The following is a 20,134-nucleotide window of genomic DNA, read 5'->3' on the forward strand; positions in this document are numbered from 1 at the left end:
GTTCACGGCGAGAAGAGCCAGAGGGCAGCAGGGGTGGCCGGGGAGGCAGGAGGGAACACATGCCCCTGGAAGACAGACTTAGCAAGTAAGAGGAGGAGAGGCTCCCCGGAGCGGAGAGTTCGCAGTCAGTTCTCACGGCAGGAAAAGCCCCAAATAAAGGAAGGTTCAGCTCTCCTTTGTATCATCAGAGAAAAGAATGTAAAGGTGGGTTTCACAGCGGTCAGGATGAAAGAAACCAGCTCCAGTGAGCCGGAGAAGAACCAATTAATGCTGATTAGTAGGAATGAGAACCCATGAAATAAGGCCTCGGGTTGCTTTCAGTACAACAGGTACATGAGGTTCCGGTTAACTGGCATAACTTGGCCCGTATTTGATTTCCCACAAAACCGGGCGTGGGGGTGGGGGGATAAGGGTCCATTAAAAGTTGAAACGTCTTTCCAGTTTCATTGAAAACCAGCGTGGCTTACTGTCCCACAGATAACAAGGGTGCTTTTTCCTACCCCCGCTTCAGTGACATTGGGATCACTGTTCAGGCAGAGTCAAGTCCATTAACAAGCCGCCCGAGTCATTTAACCAACTTAGACATCCCGGTGTGAGCTGTTCACAAGTACTTTTGCAGATTCAGAGGCACGGCCAGTCCTGTATCTTGATTCTTCCAAACCCGCATCGGAAAGAATCTCTGGATAAGCAGGCCGTTCCCCGGGAGCGCATCACTCCGGTCTCGTGTCTGGCAGAAGATGGTCTTGTTGAATGGCCCTTGAGAGCTCCTGCTCCCCCTGGGTCAGCGCCACAGCTCAAAGCCTGATTCTGTCTCAGAGCCGGTCGCAACTTCCTGCACGGCGTGGCCCCGCAGATGCTGTGTCACACTCGGGTGTTCTTAAACCGACCCAGAGTCCGTTTTTCTGAAACCTTCAGAGGCCGTGTGGCTTCAGCAACAATTTTGTCGTCTCCTTTAACCCTGTTGCAGTGGCCACACGCGTGTAGAAGGCCCATCGTTTATGCAGTTGAAAGCGTTGCTTTGGAAAGGGTCCCACGGCTTTGGTACAGCTTGGTGGACTTGGAGTTCACGGCCATCACTTGGGCTGCTGGCCCTCCTGGGATGCTGTGAACCCGCAGCGGAAGGTGGCCTGGAGCCGTGGGAAGGAATTCCCTGTGCCCTGCATTGGCCCTTCACAGGGGTGTGCTCAAGATGAGGGCAGGGTACAGAATTTGGGTGGTGAGGGAGAAAGAAAGAAATCCCCTGCTCCCACCGGCCACACACATACACATACACAGAGGCACAGGGTGTAAAGAGAGAGTTTTCCTCTCGGGAGATCTGCGGGTATGACAGCACCTAGGAGGACGTGGAGAAGCTTCCATCCTTTAAAACGAGGGACGCTTCTCCACGTCACGGGAGGCCGGGAATGACTAAACAGGACCCCCCACCCCCGCCCCCCAGCGATGGAAGGGCTGAAGGGAGCAGCTGGTCACTGACAGGCCGTCACTCCAAGGGGAGCTGGTTGAGGCTCTGACCCTCTGCAGGTGGCAAGTGTCTCTCCTCGGGGCCAGTTCTCTGCAGAGCGGGGAGCAGCGCCCCCCCGATATCGACTTCCCGTTTGTGACCCATGGGGGTGTGCCCGCCTTGCCCGAGCCGTGCCCCCACCCCTGCGTCGCACACCAGCCCGCGTGACCTTGACCTGCATGCTGTGCTCTCTGTTTGCTAGGTTCTCCCCTATGGGTGTAGATCACATGAGTGGGCTTTCTGGTGTCAATGTCCCGGGCAACGCGTCTTCGGGCTGGTGCATCTTCATCTACAACCTCGGGCAGGACGCCGATGAGGGGATCCTCTGGCAGATGTTTGGCCCCTTTGGGGCAGTCACCAATGTGAAAGTGATTCGCGACTTCAACACCAACAAGTGCAAAGGCTTTGGCTTTGTGACCATGACAAACTATGAAGAAGCCGCCATGGCCATAGCGAGTCTGAACGGCTACCGCCTGGGGGACAAAATCTTACAGGTTTCCTTCAAAACCAACAAGTCCCACAAATAACTCGCTCGTGCTTTTTTTTTTGTACGGAATAGATAATTAAGAGTGAAGAAGTTGAAACTTTTTTGTTAGTGTACAACTCATTTTGCGCCAATTTTCACAAGTGTTTGTCTTAGTCTAAATGAGAAGTGAAAAGGTTTTTATACTCTGGGATGCAACCGACATGTTCAAATGTTTGAAATCCCACAATGTTAGACCAATTTAAGTTTCTTAAGTTATTTCCTTTAAAATATATATTAAACAGAAATCTAAGTAGACTGCATTGACTAACCAGTCCCTCGGGACGGTGGTGACCCTGAAGCATGCTTTAACTTCTAAGACTGTCTAACACTCGTTTCATTCGGTGTCTCCACAAACTGGATATAAAAAAAAAAAAGAAAAAGAAAAAAAAAAAGACATGACCTTTTAGTTTTAGTTTTCCAACTAAAGACGTTAGACAGATGCTGAGTGTGCGTTTTCTCAACCGCTTCAACATTTTAAGCGATTTCTGCTTGGGGTGACCGGAAATCGCTTTCCCCAGCGGGTGCCGTTGCCACCTTCTGCTCACTCAGCCCCGGGGCTCTGCGGCGGGCCATCCGCCGGGGGCCGCCTCCGGGGAGGGGGGGGGCCCCCACGCCGGGCCGCGCCGGGCCCTCCAGAGAAGGACACGCACGGGTTGCATAAGCCCAGGCGCCAGTGGGAACGGACCAAAGAGTTTCAGGGAAACTCCAGTATATTCCAGAGTCAGACCTAGCTCCGGGCGCGCCTGAAGACGGGCCGCTCCTCTGACATCCCGAAGTTCTGTGCACACATTGCATGCGCGGTGCCCCGCACACCGGGTACTGGTGTTCCCAGTCATTTCTCCACTTTCCAAGAGCAGTTCACACCGCTCGAATGCCTAAGATCGCGCTACACTTTAAGAACACAGAAACATTTGAGCATTGTATTTCTCGCATCCCTTCTCGTGAGCGCTAGACTCGTTTCTATTTTAGTCGGATTTTGTTTTGAAACTTTGCTTTCGTATGAACACTCAGCAGAAAAGTACTTCTTGCCAGTTATCTATTAACAAAAAAAAAAAAAAAAAACAAAAAAAAAAACCTTTGATTTGTAGTTTTAAAGATTAACCCTCCCAAGTTCTCTTCATAACTGCCTTGACATTTTGGGTTGTTCTGTTCTGTTAATTTTCTTTTGCTTTTTTGTGTTTTTTGTTTGTTTTTACTTTTGCATTTAAGACCATTAAATTTGATTTTGTTTTGCTCGAATTTTGTTTTGTTTTTTATTTTACCTTTTCTTTCTTTTTGGCTAGGTAAGGTCCAGAGGGCCAGCATTCAGGGAGGATTTGTAAAAGATCTTAAGAAACAAAGACTTGCCTCGAGACAAAGCATTTCCAGGTCTGTGACGTAGGTGTGTGCAGTCACAGACGCCGTTTTTTAAAACGGGGGAGCCAGTAGGGAGAGTCAGAGAGAGAGAGCCTGAGAAGTAGCAGGGCCGGACCTCTAGGCAACTCCTCAGGAGTGTGATGTGACTTTGACAAATACCTAGTGTTTAGAGAGAATCGAAAACAGGAGAACTTAGTACCAGCAGTTTTTAGCCTTGACATAAGACTAAAACACATAACAATAGGCAGTTTTAGTTGATCGATATCATGCAATTGTGGTATTATTTATCTCTATTTATCTACCTACCTATTTATTTATTTATTTATTTATTTATTTAAGTGGAAAAAAAAAAAAAAGTGGGCACAGCCTTCTCCAGAGCAGGTCAGTGTTGTGAGAAGCCCCCGGACCACTTGAGGCTGCCTGTCCCAGCCCCGTATCCCTCAGACCTCGCCGAGGGGCTGCAGACTGCTTGCGTTCCCCTCCCCGACTTGAGGTGTCGTGCTGTGTTCCCACAGAAGGGGCCAAGTTCATACCTGGAGGCCTTCTCATGAGTTGGCCATGTGCCATGGAGGACCGACCCCCCCCACCCCACCTCCAGCGGAAGTTTCCAGATCCTGAGTCAGAGCCAGCTTATGCGCCACCTCCTGGAACCCAGAGCCAAGGCCCGTTTGCCTGCATTTGACACAGGAGAGGGTGCCCCCTGCTCTGTCCACCGCAGAGCCCTCCTCACCGCAGACCAGGATGTTTTCCTGGAAGAATATGCCTTTCAGCTTCTGCTTGCTTGGGCCGGCGTCTTCTCAGTGAAGATGAGATTCCCCAGTTCTGAAAGCGACCCTTAGGTCTCTTCCTCGACATACATTCCTGCCCACCCTCACTAGTGTTCGATGTCTTCCTCGCATTCAGTTGGAAGCCTAAATCGTTGAAATGACGGTGGGCTCGGAGCCAGCCCCGCCGCTCCTTGCCTCCTCTCCCCTCCCTGCTGTCTGAACCCTAGTGATTACTCTGACGCTCGCACCGAGGAGGAGAAGAGCCTTTGAAAGTTGCCTGAGCTTTCTCAGTTCAGTAAAATCCTCGTTTCACGCGGGCTCCACTCTGAGCAGCCTTCTCGCTAAAACCCCAGTGCGAGTCTGCAGGTGCGTAGAAGGCTTTCCCTCTTGCCGTGCTACTTAACCCTGAAGAGCAACTGTCGCTCCCGGTGATGTATCCGGTGCTGGCCCTGTGTCCAAAAGGTTCATTTTCTCTTCTCCAGGCTTGTTTGCAAAAAGGAAGATCCCATTTTTTAAAAGTCACGATCCAAAAGAAAACTTTTTTAAAAGTTTTTTACATAGGTCAATCATATTTGTATTTCGCAAAATGAGTGCTCTCCTTTTATTTGGGAATTTTGATGAAAAAAAAAAGAATTAAAGAGTAGATAATGTTAATTTATCGAAAGTTTGGTTTGGTACATAAATACCAAAGAGGCTTTGACTGAATTTTCTTTTGGCGTCACTTCCCCTGATAGCCGTTTGCTAAGAAGCTCCAAATTTCTGAACCTGGTTCCGGTTGAATTATTAGTCACTTTCTACGCCTTGGCTCTGCCCTTCTTTAGTTTTTCATGGTAATACGCCAAGCTGTGGTTTTCTGCGCTAGCCGTGCCTCTAGTCGCACGTCCTGTGACGGGGACACCCCCCACCCCCGCCACCATCTTGCCGGAATAGCTGCGAGCCGGGCTTTCTTAGCCTGTAGGCAGATGGTGCTGGGCAGGCTCTGCCTTCTTTGTTCCCTGAAGGTGAGTCCTTCCCTTGCCAGGGGCAGCTGCCTTAACCTGTGAGAGTCTGCACTTGGTGTTCATGCCGGAAACCCAGCGTCCAGGGTCAGACCCGAGCTGCTGTAGGGAGCTGGTGCTTTCTGAGCCGGCATCTGGGGAGTGGGGGCGGGGGGGGGGGGGCGGCGGCTGCGGCCCCTGCTGGGTCAGACCAGGGGATGACTCTGTAGACGGTTACTGGCAATAACTCGTCCTGGTCTGCCTCCAAACTAGGGCCGTTGACCAACCCCAAGTCCGCTGTCGGCCTTGAAAATCAAAGTTGACATCGCCCAGCTGTTCCATTTCACATCCGATTCAGCCTGGTTTTATTTCTCTGTGCTTTCAGCAGCCTTCCTGGGTTGGATGAGAGTAAGAAAAAGCTGCCAAAGGTCTATGTCCCCCAGCCACCGCCCTCCCTGAGCCCTCCCCCTGAAATCTCTGCCACCTTCCCGGCACCTCTGGGACCTGAGGCAGCTCCTCAGGAAGCACCTCCCGCTGTCCACCAGATTCCAGGCCCGGCCCCCGGCTGCCGTCGCCGGTGCTTTCTGTTGGCGGCGCTGACGATTGGCCCCGCGCTGACCGTAGCAGTAGAGCCCGACCCCCAGACCTCCGGCAGGGTGCACGCTTCCAAACCTTTTGATTTGCCTCTGACTTCTAATGATTGTACCGTGTATTTTCCCACAGCCTTTTGGTGACCTAGTTTCCAGTTTTCCGCTTGGTCGTTAAAAAAACAAACAAAAAAATTATTCGTACGTCACCGCAGGGACCTAAGTTAGGCTAACCGACGGCTCGAGCAGCGGCTCCGAGAGGGCTCTGTGGCATTCCACCGGGAGAGGAGCCTTGTCCGTGGGTTGGGGCCACCTCGTTACCATGTACTGTTCCTTTGCCAGTGACTTGCTCTGGGGGAGGGGGGGGACGGGCGCTCGACCAGCTGGTTCCCGTGTTGTACAGTAGATGGGTAGACGTTTTGTATATTAGTGTGTTTTAAGTTATTGATTTGTTTTATATAAAATAATTTATTTTTCAGGTACCATTTTTCATTTTAACTTTGTTTTTACATGGGTTTGTTTTCAATAAAGTCTGACACTCTGCTGTCCAAAAGTCAACAATAAAATGAATCCCATCGTGTTCTTTTGAGGATGCTTATGTAACTAGCTCTTTTTTATTATTTTCAGGGAAAAAAAAAAAAGCCCTTCTCAGTTTTCCATCTCCCCATTTGCCTTTTTATCCTTGTGAATAAATGTTCTTTAGTGTTTTAGGAGGAAAAAAGCAAACCTAGATTTTGATAATCCAGAAGATTTCAGATTAATAAAGAAGCTTTGAAAGAAGACCATTTTTCAAAATTTTAGTGAAGTGTGAATATTTTTTGTCAATGGCTTTCTCAAAGAGAATGAAACTTTTGCACCATTTTCAGAGTTTTTATAGAGATGCCAAATTGATATATTTACATGTAATGGAAACATGAAAAAGTTTTATTAAACAATTGTTCATAGCTGTGTAGACATTTTAATTCAGTTTCCAAAGCTCTCAAAGCGTATTTTTGGAGTACGGAGTGATATCGGTTTGGGGTGTTACTTACGGTTCCAAATGACTCAATTGTCCAAATACTTAGATCTTTCCACAGGGATCAGGTTTGTGTTCAATGCTGTATGTTAACTCTGACTGGAATTGTGTGATATTTTGGTAATAAATGAAGTGGGCTCATCGAGATGTGGTGGTGTAGGGCTGATGGTGTGTGATTGTCAAGCAGCCCCGCTGAGCACGGCGCCGCCCAGGGCCGCAGGTGACTCCCTCCTGCCTAGGTAAGCGACAGCTGCCTTCTGCCCGGCTGTCCCCTATGTGCCTGGCCACAGAGTGCACTGGGACAGCCCAGCCCCGGGGTGTAGAGGGGAAGGCCCCCTCCCACCCCCGCCCACTGCCTCTGCCCAGATGTGCCCCTCGTCTGGACGTCCACACAAGCCAGCCCCCTCCCCTGGGAGACCCAGAGGCCTCTCTTCTCCAGAGGTTCTCTGAGAGGTTTGTGGGCTTCCTGCGTTGCCCCTGGGCGTTGCCTGTCCATCTGCTCCCCACACCAGAGCCCCGTGGCCGTGGCCGTGGCCGTGGCCGTGCTGAGTATCTTCTGATGCTAATCTCCTTTGGTGATGAGAGTGAGTTCTCACTCACGTGGAGGCACAACGGAGCACAGGGGTCCGGAACACCCACCCGTCTCCCTCGTTTCCAGATGTGGCTAAACGGTCGCATGGGTTCCCTGTAGAGAGGGGCGGTCTGGTGCCACCTGGGGAAGCAGAGTGGCACTCCAGCAGGAAGGGGCTCCGAGGGTATCCCTCGGGTCCTCAGACCCAGAGCCAGCTCGGGGCCTCCAGCAGGGGCTACTGGGGCCCCTGGGCCGCCTCTCGGATGCCGGTCGTCCCAGGCATCAAGGAGAAAAAGGATCTGGGTGTCAGTCCTTCTCCGTGTGTTGGACAGCAGGGCTTCCTGGACCAGAGCGCGGTCCACCTCCTCCAGGAGCCTCGTTTAGAAGCAGACTTCGGCGTCGGCAGGTCCGGGGTGAACCAGTCTGCATATCTAAGCAGCGCCCCTGGTGAGGCCAGAAGTGTGCTTCAACGAAGCCTACCAGCCCCCCGTCTCCACCTGATGGCTGCCGATTCCCCCTCACCCCAGAATGTGGAGCCCCGAGAGACAGCCCCGTGTGCAAGGTGGTTGGGGGCGGGGAGCTCTTTTCTCCGGATGGTCTCCTCCTGAGCGGCTTCCGTTTTCCCGTTCAAGGTTACGCTTCCGAGGACCTAACACCCGCCTCCTTTCATCTCTGAAGTTTGTTTTTTTGTTTAACCTCAGTAATATCTTAGCCCGATTTGAAAGGATTTCCAGGAGAGAAGGGAGAAAATCAGAGGCACCACTGTCGCCTGGGAAACTGGTTTGTGTTTAATAATGAGATCCAAGTCGTGACATCAGGGCACCGTGAACTGACCTCTTATCCTCTGGGACTCAAGAAAGATGGTGGTGGCCTGGGGCTTTGAGCCTCTGACCCATGGCAGAGCCTTGGACTTTCCACCCCACCAGCTCTGGGAAGCCCCATGGCCGTCCTGCACTGCAGGGAAAGCTGGCCTGGGAGCACTCGTCCCAAGCGAACACCTGCTTTCCTCCACGTGCTGGGGCCTAGCAGAGGCCGGAAAGGACCAGCCTGAAGACCCCCAGCTCGTGCGGGCGGGCCGAGAGCCGGGCGGGTGCGGCCACGTGGGGCCGGCGGCGCAGAGAAGAGTGGGCGGTGGCTGGAAGATGGTGGCAGGCAGGTGTGGCTGCTGTTGGCGACAAGCCCTGCTGTTCGCTTTGCCGAGTGCTTGGCAGCCCTTGACGGGCTCGTCCCTGTGAGGGAGAGGTTAGTGCGGGTGCTGCGCATGTGCCCATTTTACAGATGGTGCAAGTGAGGCTCCGCCGGTCGGAGAAGAGACGGCATTTGGTGCTTTTTTTTTTTTTTTTTCTTTTTACACCAGTCCGGTATAGAGCATTCCAGGTTTGGCTTGCCCCTTAGTTTTGTGAGAGTGTCCCAAACGCAGTCAGAAAGTCTGTGCAGGGCCTGGAGCTCCAGAGCCACCAGGGGCCGCAGGAAAGACCCCGGAGTCCACGGCAGGAGGACGTGCGGCCTCAGCTAAAGCCAGTTCTCCACAAGTGGATGCAAGCGTTCTTCGTCCTTGTAAATAAGATGTCCACGTCTCAGGAAACCGCCATGTGGCTTGTCGCCAGATGTGGACGGCGTGACGGGGACAGTCTGACTTGACACACGGAACTGGTGGCAACTGGCAACTTCCCACAGGGGCCCCTCCGATGGCCGGGCTGCCGAACCCGGGGCCACGGGACTCCGAGGAGGGCCACACGTGCTTGAACTGGAGGCTCTGGGGCAGACGCTCCGAAGGCCCGTGTAGACGAGCGCGCTGCCTTTCCCCAGGGCGGAGGCCGGCGCGGCGCGGCGCGTGTCCCGGCAGGTTCACAGGTCTCCCTGGCAAGCTGGCCTGAGGCAGGCGGCAGAGGCCTCCAGGACTGAGGCCACCCCCGCGGCGAAGGGGGACTGGTGCCTCCGTCCCTCCCCTGCCTCCTCGCCACCAGTGTTGGGCCGGGACGAGGGCTGGGAGCCGGCAGGTCCGCTGCGAGTCCCCACAGGGCATCCATGGTGTGTGAGCTCACGGGGGACAGACAAACGGCCCGCAGCGCAGCGGTTCCAGGTGAAAAGAGGAAGTGACCAAGTAAAGGGACTTTTGGAAAGGGATGTGTGCAAGGCGGAGGGGTCGGAGTCCCGCATGGACCGCTGACGGTCGAGGGGCTCATCCCAAGAGACCTGGTCGGAGGTGGAAGACGCCTGCCGCGGAGGCGTCTGGGGCCCGGACCCGCAGAGGCACAGAAGCACGAACCTTAAATCTCCTTCGGCAAAAGGCTTTCAGATTTATTATGATCTTTTCTGATCATTTTAAAAACATCTTAAAACATTCCACTCATCTGTTTTTGGGACCCAAGGAAAAAGATGTGTTTGGTATGGTTATTTTTAAACCTTTCAGCCACATGAAGAGGCAGTCTTACATGTTTGGATTTGAAGAGATGTGTGTAAAGCACCCCGTTTTCTTCCCTCTCCTTCCCCCCTGTTCGGGCCCTTTTAATCCCCCCTGCCCGACGCAGGTTATAGCCCTAAAAAAGCCAGGAATCAGACTGGAAGGTGGGGCAGCTTGTCGGTGAGGACAGGGTCGGCAGGGGACAGAGGGAAGGAGAAGTCCGGGCCCTCCCAACCACCCCTGGCGACATCCTGCAGGCTGGCGCGAGTCTCAGAGGAAGGGGGACACTCCTGGGCTTATAGACGTGTCACCCAGTCACACGGCCGTCTCCCTGTGCCTTCACAACCGTCTCCCGTCTCTGCGTGTCCGTCTGTCCAAACTGCCCCTTTCTATGACCTCAGTCCGTTGGGTCAGGGCCCACCCACTGACCTCAGCTTTCACCTTGACCACCTCCTTGAAGACCCCGTCTCTGAATAAGGTCACATGTGGAGGTCCTCCGGCTTAGGACACCAACAGTATTTTTCAGGGGACACAATTCAACCCCTAGCTGGCCTTCTCCACGGTTTGTCACCAGGTCTTCTCCATGCTCCCCCAAAGCAGTGCGATGGGGGTCCACTGCATGCCCCGCGCTGAGCTCCCCTCCGTGAGTTTCGGGGAGGAGACTGAGCATGCTTCCTGCTGCCTAGAAGCGTTTCTCCTGCTGGATTCCACGCGACAGTGGCTGGCAGGACAGGCTACATAATTTGGGAGGTGCAGTGCAGAATGAAAATGGGCTTTGTTCAAAAATTTCAGACAAGGGGCGCCTGGCTGGTTCAGTCGGTGGAGCATACGACTCTTGATCTCAGGGTCGTGAGTTCCGGCCCTGTGTTCTTAAAAAAGAAGAAAATATTTCAGGTAAAATGGGGTCCATGCATTGGAATATGTGCAGCCTTAAAAAGGAAGGACATCCTGACCCCTGCCACAACGTGGAGGGACCCCGAGGACACGGGGCTCAGGGAGAGCAGCCAGACCCGGAAGGACACATCCCGCAGGACCCCACTCCCAGGAGGTCCCCGGGGGAGTCCCGTCCACACAGACAGAGAAAAGAGGGTAGGAGCCGGGGCTGGGGCAGGGGCTGGGGAGTCCGTGCTTCGTGGGGACAGAGTCTCTGTTTGGGGAGATGGAAAGTTCTGGAGACAGAAGGTGGGGATGGCTGCAGGACAGTGCGAGAGCGCCTCATGTCACTGAACTGGACACTTAATGGTTATGAAGGCAAATCTTATGTCATACGAATTCTACCACAATTAATAAAGTTTAAGAAATGTGCTGAGAACGTTAAAATGGCAACAGCAGAGCGGGACACGGAGCACGGGGCCGTGTGGGTCTGCAGAGGGTCACTGAGTCCCCCAAAGCCGCCCACTCGGTGCCCTCGGTGCCTAGGTCGGTGGTGGGGGGGGGCCCCGCTCCCCTTGCTGGTGCTGACTGCAGCCCGACACACCCAGTCCCGGCCAGACCCCGTGAAAATCCACACTGGGTTTGCTGGCGGACAGTCCTCGGCGCCAGAAGAAGCAAGGTGGGCAGTGATGGGGTGCCAATGGCCTGGGTGTTGGTCTGGGGCACCGCCCCTCCTGGGCTCCCGGCCCAACCTGAGGGCTTCTGCCTCCGCAGGCAGCCTGAAGTCGGGGAACCCTGGCCCCCAGCCCCTGGGGGGCGGGAAGCCCACAGCCCAGCACGACTCCTTCTGCTGGAGAAGGACCCTGTTCCCTCTGAAGAGTGTGTCTGGGATTGCTCCCAGCCTTCGTGGACCTCCCCCGCTCATTCCACAGGAGCAGCAGCAGGGCAGCTCTGTCCTCTCCGCAACCTGCTATCCCCGGCCACCAGCCGCCGCGGCACTGTCCTCCGCATGTGCTCGCCCTGCCCTCCCTCCGACACCGCCCACGTCCCTCCTCACCCACACTCCCCAGTGGTTCCTGCCCCTGCCGGCCTGGGCCACCGTGTCCCCTACAGCCTCCGTCCTTCGAGCCATTCTCGCACTCAGTCTGCACATAATCACTGTGTCAAACATTTGAGAGAGCGTGGTCTGGGGGTGAGCAAATGGTGGCCTATCCATACAGCAGCGTAGGACTCGGCCATAAGAAGGAGGGAAGCTCTGACGGGCTACCGTGTGAACAAACCCTGAAAATGTGCTGAGCGAAGGAAGCCAAGACACAAAAGGTCACGTATTGGGGCGCCTGGGTGGCTCAGTCGGTTCGGCATCTGCCTTTGACTCAGGTCATGATCCTGCGGTCCTGGGATTAAGCCCCGCATCTGGCTTCCTGCGTGGTGGGGAGTCTGCTTGTCCCTCTCCCCACCCCCCAATTTGTGTTTTTTCTATCTCCCCTCAAATAAATAAAACCTTTAAAAAAAAAAGTCACATATTGTCTGATTTCATTGCTAAGTAATGTCTAGAACAGGTAAATCCATAGAAAGTAAGTTAGTCTCTGCCCGGGGCTGAGGGAGGAGGGACTGGGAGCAGCTGCGTCGTGGGGACAGGGGTTCCCTTTTAGGGTGATGGAAATGTTCTAGAACTACAGACCGTGGCGTTTGCACAACTTTTGTGCGCTAAATGCCGCGGAATTGCTCACTTTAAGAGGGCGAATTTTCTGTTACGTGTGTTTCACCTCAGTCAAAAGACAAAAATCATCTTAGGTGTTTCAACTGCCAAGAATCTGATGCCAGTGAGTGAGACCAGCTGACTCACCCATGGGTGCTCAGCCCTGGCGGTACCAACCTTGAAGGCTCCAAATGGGTCTGTTCCCACGGGAACAGGGGGTCAGGAGAGCTAGGTATCTGTTGGCAAGGGGGGCTTAAATAACAGAAGTGTATCGTGTCACAGTTCAGGGGGCCGGAAGTCAGAGATGTGGGTGAGGGCAGGCTGGTTTCTTCCAAGGGGGATGGGGAGTCCTTTCCATGCCCCTCTCTGGTGTCCCGTGGCTTCTGGGAGCCTCACCACCATCTCTGCCTCCGTCTTCACACGGGCGTCCCTGTGTGCGTGCCTGCGCCCAAATGTCGCTTTTATAGCGACGCAGTCCTGTCGGATTTGGGGCCACCCTCCTGCAGGATGACCTTGTCATCTTCACTAACTGTCCCTGCAATGAACCTGTTTCCCAATCAGGTCCCATCCGGAAGTGTGCTGAGGGTCAGGACTGCAACATACGAATTTGTGGGGAACCGCGTATTGCTTCACAACAGATTGGAAATTACAAGATACTTATTTCAGAGAGAGAGCGCGAGAGCATGAGTGGGAGGGGCAGAGGCAGAGGGAGAGAGAATCCCCAGCCGGCTCTGCACTGAGCACGGAGCCCGATGCGGGGCACGATCTCACGATCATGAGATCACAACCCGAGCCGAGACCAGGAGTTGGGCGCTCCACTGACGCCACCCAGGTGTCCCCAGACTGGAAGTTTTAAAAGAAGCCAAAGTCAAAACCGGAGCCTTCATCGCAGCTCGTTAGGGAAGTGTAGGCTGCCTGGGAAAGACGCCCATCCACCCGACAACCACGCGTGTGAGTCCTCCCAGGCCAGGCTGAGAGGCCAAGTCTGGATGGGGGCCAAGGAACTTGGGAGGTTTTGTGGAAGCAGGAGGGGCAGGAGTAGGGAGGAGGAGGGAGAAGCCCCTGGCGGTACAGGACAGGGGGATTCTGAGAGCAGTGGGGCAGGGCTCCCGGGACAGCTCCATCCGCAAATGTGGCAGAATGTGCCGGAACCCAGGAGGGCAAGCCTGGGAAATACGGGGCCCCCGGAATGCTGGCACCATCGGCTTGGACCCTGAGCTCTACCCTGGCAGTTCCCTCAACCCCGCACTCTGGAGAAGTCTCAACGGCAGAGGGCATGAGAGGGTGGAAGGGGTCCCAGCACAGACGACCCCATCTTCCAACTTCATCCGTGTGCTGGGATGTCACACTTCCCGATGGGACGTGGCTCCCAGCCCCCAGTCCTGCGCCAGCCGTCCTGTCTCTGCCCCTTGACATTGCTGCTCCCTCTTCCACCTTAGCCAGCGTGGAGCCCTCCGTGAGGCTCGAACTCCAGACCTGAGCTGAGATCAAGAGTCAGGTGCTCAACGGATTGACCCACCCCAGGCACACCCCCCCTTTTTAAAAATTTCATGATATTTATTGATACTTAGGTGATCATGTGGATGCCTTTTATAAGTCATTAAGTGCTGTACAAACCCGAGGAGTTACTAGTGTACGCCCTTCCCACACCACCTGTATTGGGTATGTCCTCCCCTCTGACAACAGGCGGGTCCGCAGAGATGGGAAATTGATCAGCGCTTGCTGGGGGAAGGGAGGAACAGGCACAGGGTTTCTTGGGGGAGGGGCCATAAAAATATCCCACAATTAGACATTGCGATAGTCGTACAACTGTGTGAATATACTAAAAACCGCTGAATTGTATACATTTTAAAAGGATGAATTTCATAGTGTGTGAGTCCTGCCTCAAAGGTGTTATTAATAACACGAATCCCTCCCACTGCACTCAAACGCTCGCCACCGGTCTCAGGGGCTTCACAGACACTCCCCGTCATGCGCTAGATGCGCCCCCCCCTCCGCTTGTCCTCAGGACACCAGGACACATGATAAACTGTAGAATCTTTCCCAAACTTCTTTTTTAGATTTTTTTTTTTATTTGACAGATCACAAGTAGGCAGAGAGGCAGGCAGAGAGAGAGGGGGAAGGAGGCTCCCCGCTGAGCAGAGAGCCTGACGTGGGGCTCGATCCCAGGACCCTGAGATCATGACCTGAGCCAAAGGCAGAGGCTTTAACCCACCGAGCCATCCAGGCGCCCCCCTCAAACTTCTTTTTTTAAATAGTATTTGAAACTGGGGGCTCCCGGCTGGCTCAGTCAGTAGAACGTGGAACTCTTGAGCTCTGAGGGGTGAGTTCAAGCCCCACGTGGGGTGTGGAGTCTATTTAAAATGAACAAACAAATGGTATTTGAAATTGATCTGGGGGAAGTAAAGTCAGAACAGTAACATATACCCACCTTCTTACAACTATTTTATTCATCATCTCATCTCAGGAAATACTAGGTATGAAAGAGCCTGAAAATAAAAAAAATAAAAGAAAGAGGAAAATTCTTGGAATATATGTGTGGGTAGATTTCTTTATTTTCCCTCTCCATTTTGACTGAGTTGAAAAACAGATGATGGTTTCTTTAAAATCACGAAAATTCTCAAGATACAAAGTGTATTTATTGCTGTGTAGCCTCAGTTTCCCCCAGATTGTGCTACAAAACCCTCCAGGGTGCCCAGAAGATCACTACAGTTCTTATACACTATGAGCAGGTCACCCGGTGCAAGGTCAAGGACACCACTTGCTCCTGCCAACAAGGTATACCGGGCCTTTTGTCCTGGAGGGAGCCCCAGGGTGGGTCCTTCGTGTGTTCCCTCCCGGCGGCTTTTGATGTGGAATGTGGTCAGTGGGTGTGTTTCTCGCTGCCTGGAACTCAAAGGTCCGGAAGTAAAATTAATGTTGGCAGCTGTGCGTGTTTATTCCCACAGAAGTTCAATACCAGCGACTCAAGACTTGCTCACCCTGTCTTTTTCAACTCCCCGAGCAAGGGGATATAGGAGGAAAGGAGCTAATCCAGCCACAGCTCACCTCCCTGAGTGGGATTTCAAGCAGGCTGAGAGGAGAGAAATGGGGAGTAGCATCGTGGCCACGCACGGTGGGGGGTGGGGCGGCTGACTCTTCTGGCGGTGGTCCTACTGCTCCAGCTGACACCCTTTGTTTTTTTTTTAAGATTTTATTTATTTGACTGACAGAGATCACAAGCAGGCAGAGAGGCTGGTAGAGAGAGAGGAAGGGAAGCAGGCTCCCCGCTGAGCAGAGAGCCCGATGCGGGGCTCGATCCCAGGACACTGGGATCATGACCTGAGCCGAAGGCAGAGGTTTTAACCCACTGAGCCACTCAGGTGCTCCAGCTGACACCGTTGACTGCAAACGAGGCCAGCCCTCCACAGGGCACTGAGTTCCCCCCCACAGCATGACGGAGCCGGGGGAGAACCTCGCCGAGGGTATGCTCTGTATGGACGTCAGAGCTAAAGTGCCCTCAAGTCTCATAAGACTTTTACAGGGGCGCCGGAGGGTGGGGGGCTCAGTGGGTTAAGCGTCTGTCTTTGGCTCAGGTCATGATCCCAGAGTCCTGGAATGGAGTCCCACATCAGGCTCCCTGCTGAGCAGGGAGCCTGATTCTCTCTCTCTCTTTCAAATAAATCAATTAAATCTTTTAAAAAAAAAATAAAGAAGTTTCTCTGGCGATTCTTATTTTTTTTTTAAGATTATTTATTTATTTATTTATTTGACAGAGAGAGAGATCACAAGTAGGCAGAGAGGCAGGCAGAGAGAGAGGAGGAAGCAGGCCCCCTGTGGAGCAGAGAGCCCGATGCGATGCGGGGCTCGATCCCAGGACCCTGAGATCATGACCTGAGCGGAAGGCAGCGGCTTAATCCACTGAGCCACCCAGGCGCCCCCGATTCTTATTTTTTAAAAACGACTCTTTACATTAGAAGAAAGCAGTGGTATCGCCCTCCTTGCTCAGAGGAAAGAACGGATCCAGAACGCGTCTAAATGTGTTGGTTAGAGAGAAATCTTGGAAGAAACACAAGCCGTCGGTAGTGACAGATTACATACAGCGTGAGACTTGATAAACGATGTGGCAGGTTATGAATTTGATAATCCGGAAATGTTTTTTATCTGTTTGCCTCCTGCACACAACCGCTCTTCCTAGAAAGAGGCTTTCTGGATCTGACACCAGGGAGATCGTGAAGTCTAGAAAACTTAATTATAGCTATAACAATGGTAGCCGTATTTGTAGAAGACGTTCTCCTGTCCTCAGATTTCTGTTATTTTGTCATAATGAGGAAAAACTCGAAGATGCCAAAATCTTTCATCTTTTGTTTAGGCGGGGAGGGGCAGAGGGCGAGGGAGAGAGAGAGCGAGACTCCCAAGCAGGACTCACGCTTCCCTTAGCACGTGTTTCTGGTCCATTCCTGTTGCAACAGGTGCAGAGCGTTATCCCCCTTTGGGGCTGAGAACCGTTCCTGCGCGTGGATGCACCGCGTGACGTGTTTATCCATTCATCTGTGGGTAGATGCTGGGGTCGCTTCCCCCCTTCTGGCTGCTAGGAGCACGGCTGTGCGAATCTGGGCACGTGCAGGCCACTTCAATGCCAGCCGCTTTTCTGTTTAGTTTTTTGTTTTTTCTCTTTTCCCCTCCCCATCTTCCCTTTCTGGATCACGGTCACAGAAGCGGGGCTGCTAATCGTACCAAGACTGAGAAGACAGACCCTAGGATGATAGGTCCTCCAAAATATGCTCCAAGCACGCCCCACTGTGATCTACCTGCGCCCCGGGCGCTTTGGCCTTCATGGGTCCCCCAGGCCATAAAGAAAAAATGCATATATATATATTAAAAGTTAAATTTTGCAACGGGGGGGGCGCGTAAAGATGGATATAATCCAGGGTAGATTATGGGTATTTTTCCTTCTAATTGTAACAGAAACGGAAACGTTTGCAAGCCCCCCAGAGCACTGTGGAGCCCTAGGCATTTACTAGATAAGTCGCTCTGCCAGCAGGTCCGGCCTGGCTCTTGGGAAGGCCTGACTCACTGACCATCCCACCCACAACCTACCCAGGCTCTGATGAGCGCAATTGATTTCGAGAAGAGAGATCGGCGCGGTGGTTACTAATGGCCTGCGTTGCCCGCCTTATACGCGAACAGGCAGGTGTGGCCATTCCATCGCCACCAAGCCCCGTCCAGTCCGTCTCCTGGCTTCTCAGCAGAGCCCCCCCTGCCAGGTCCCCCGGTTTGGGACACTATGGTGGCTCCTCACTGCAACCAGAGGGATCTTTCTGCAAAACAGAACGGACGGTAGGGCTCGCAGGACACCCACCGCGTCCTTCTGCACCCCGGATATTTGCATAGGTCATCCGGCATCCTGACCTGGTCCCCTGCCTGTCATCCCTCCCCGCAGTAGCCTTTTGGCCCGTACCACAGACCTCCCCACTCGCTGCCCTTTGCTTCCTTGCCTAGAAAATGGGGAAGATGCTTGCTGTCAACTTCCCAGACTTGAAGGAGAAGTCAGCGTCTGTGTGTGCATGGCTCTTGCTTCCTCGTCCCCCTGCCCCGGGGCCCAGGAGTTCCCCCTGCTCTGACCTGGGACGACAGCCCTGCCCTTTCCAAGGCCACATTCTCTCGGAGGCTCCCAGCGGCTGTGGGCAGCTTCCTTCCCCTGGGCAACTTTGGGCGCCCGCCCGTCTGTGCTAGCTTCCGCCTCAAACGTGGGGGCCCGCGGGGGGCTGCTGCTAAAGGAGCCGATCCTTTCCGGGCCGGCCGGCAGGCAAGCTGGAGCAGAGGAGGGGAGCTTCCAGCGTCTGTAGCTATTATGGTACCTGGAGGAGGCGAGAGCAGGAGATGGAGGAGAGAGCCAGCCGGTAGGGGAGGGAGCAGGGGCGGGAAGGAAGCCAGGCAGAAGGCAGACAGAACATGGAGGCCTGTGGGCAGCAGCAGCTGGGCGTGGGCAGGGGCTCTGGGCCCGAGGCAGGACTCCGAGAAGCTGTTGGAGGAGTTTGCAAGCGCTGCCCTAACAAAATACCACAGGCTGAGGGCGGGATGGGGGGGGAGCTTACATGCCAGAGGGCCCCCCCCACCCCTGCAGGCGTGGCGGGGTGCGGCGGGGCCTCTGTCCTTGGCTAGCAGGTGGCCCTCTCCGCACCTGTGTCCTCACGGGGTCGTCCCTCTGCCCGGTCTTGCTTATTATCACTTTTAAGGCCTTATCTCCAAATCGCCGCATTCTGCCGGGCTGGGGGGTAAGAAGGTCCACAGATGAACTTGGGTGGGGGTGGGGGCGGGGGCGGGGATCACGGCCGGCCCAGAGCAGCCAGCAAGGGGCTTGTTGGAAGACGGGAAGCGGGAGGAGCCGTTGGTTGCAAAGAAGCAGGCTTCTCTTGCTGAGGATGTGTCTGGGGCCCCAGCCAGTCTCCCCCGAAACCAGAGGGCTGTCCGGGGCGCCCCGCGGGGCAGCCTAGCTACGTGGTGAGATGCCGGACTCCCTCATTCGGGTTCTTCACGGCTACAAAGGGCCTGATGAAGCCAGTATGCACAGCTGTTGGTGCACTGCCTGGCCCGAGAGCTTAATAAATCACAGCTATCATTCTTCATTAAGAGGATTGGGCCGGCAGTATTAATCTAGGAAAACCACCATTTGGGCCAAAAGGAAAAAAAAAAAAAAAAAAGCGCCTGATTACATAATGATAAACATCACGAGAAGTTGGAGACATGGCATTATTAAAACTCTGTGCCTCAAAAAATATAATCACACCACATGGAAAAAATGTTCGAAATAGAATAAACTGCCAGAAACGTAATTGCAGTGAGAATTTAAGAGACTCCGTGGCAAAGCGAGGGTATGAGAACAGAAATCCTCTATCCGACAGTCACACTCCTCGGTATTATCCAAACTTACAACCGCACCCCCAAACCCGCGCGCACAGGTGTCTAAGGCTGATTGACTCATCATCACCCAAACCCCGAAGCAGCCCAGACAGCCATCAGCGGGGGCGAAGGGACAAACGGCAGGACATCCCGCCAAGGGGATGATATCCAGGGTGAGAAAGAGATGAGCTCCCCAGCCCTGAAAAGACACAACGGAGGAACTTCTTTTTTTTTTTTTTAATATTTTATTTATTTGACAGAGAGAAATCACAACTAGGCAGAGAGGCAGGCAGAGAGAGAGAGGAGGAAGCAGGCTCCCTGCGGAGCAGAGAGCCCGATATGGGGCTCGATCCCAGGACCCTGAGATCATGACCTGAGCTGAAGGCAGAGGCTTTAACCCACTGAGCCACCCAGGCGCCCCAACGGAGGAACTTCTAATGCAGATGAGCAAGCAAGAGAAGCCAGTCCGAAAAAGCTACCGGCTGTAGGAGTCCAGCTGCGTGACATTCTGGAAAAGGCAAAGGCACGCAGACGGTGAAAGGATCAGTGGCTTTCAGGGGCGGTGGGCAGGGGGCGCGATGAAGGAGCCCAGCACAGGGGAGTTTTATGGCAGTGAAATACTCGGTATGTCACTGCAACGATGGCATTCATTAGCCATCTGTCCCAACCCATGGAGTGAACCCCAGTGTTGGCCCTGGGCTCATCGTTATTGTGTCAGTAACGATGTCGGTGTGGGTTCACTGATGGTGACAAAGCCGCCCCTGTGCCAGGCTGACGGTCGAGGAGGCTGGGCATCCGGAAGGGCAGAGGGTATGTGCGGTAAATGGGAACTTCCTCACTTTCCACTCAATTTTGCTGTGGACCTAAAACTCCTCTAAAATGCAAGTTAGGTTTTAATTTTTTAAAAGAGGCCCTTGTTTGTTTGTTTTTTTAAGATTTATTTTGTTTGTTAGAGAGAGAGAGCAAGCAGGGTGCG

The 20,134-nt window shown here is 53.7% G+C and overlaps 1 protein-coding gene across 1 annotated transcript in view; it reads left to right on the top strand.

Moving 5' to 3' along the window:
* The window catches only part of ELAVL1 (ELAV like RNA binding protein 1), a 36,792-nt gene extending 33,526 nt beyond the window's left edge, over positions 1–3,266 (top strand). The window contains exon 6 of the mRNA XM_045991989.1: positions 1,704–3,266. Coding sequence (XP_045847945.1) covers positions 1,704–2,028 — 325 coding nt within the window. The 3' untranslated portion in view covers positions 2,029–3,266. The remainder of the gene's footprint in view (positions 1–1,703) is intronic.
* Positions 3,267–20,134: the final 16,868 nt, after the last annotated feature.

The sequence above is a fragment of the Meles meles genome, chromosome 20 (genome assembly GCF_922984935.1).
Source record: "Meles meles chromosome 20, mMelMel3.1 paternal haplotype, whole genome shotgun sequence".
Taxonomy (NCBI): domain Eukaryota; kingdom Metazoa; phylum Chordata; class Mammalia; order Carnivora; family Mustelidae; genus Meles; species Meles meles.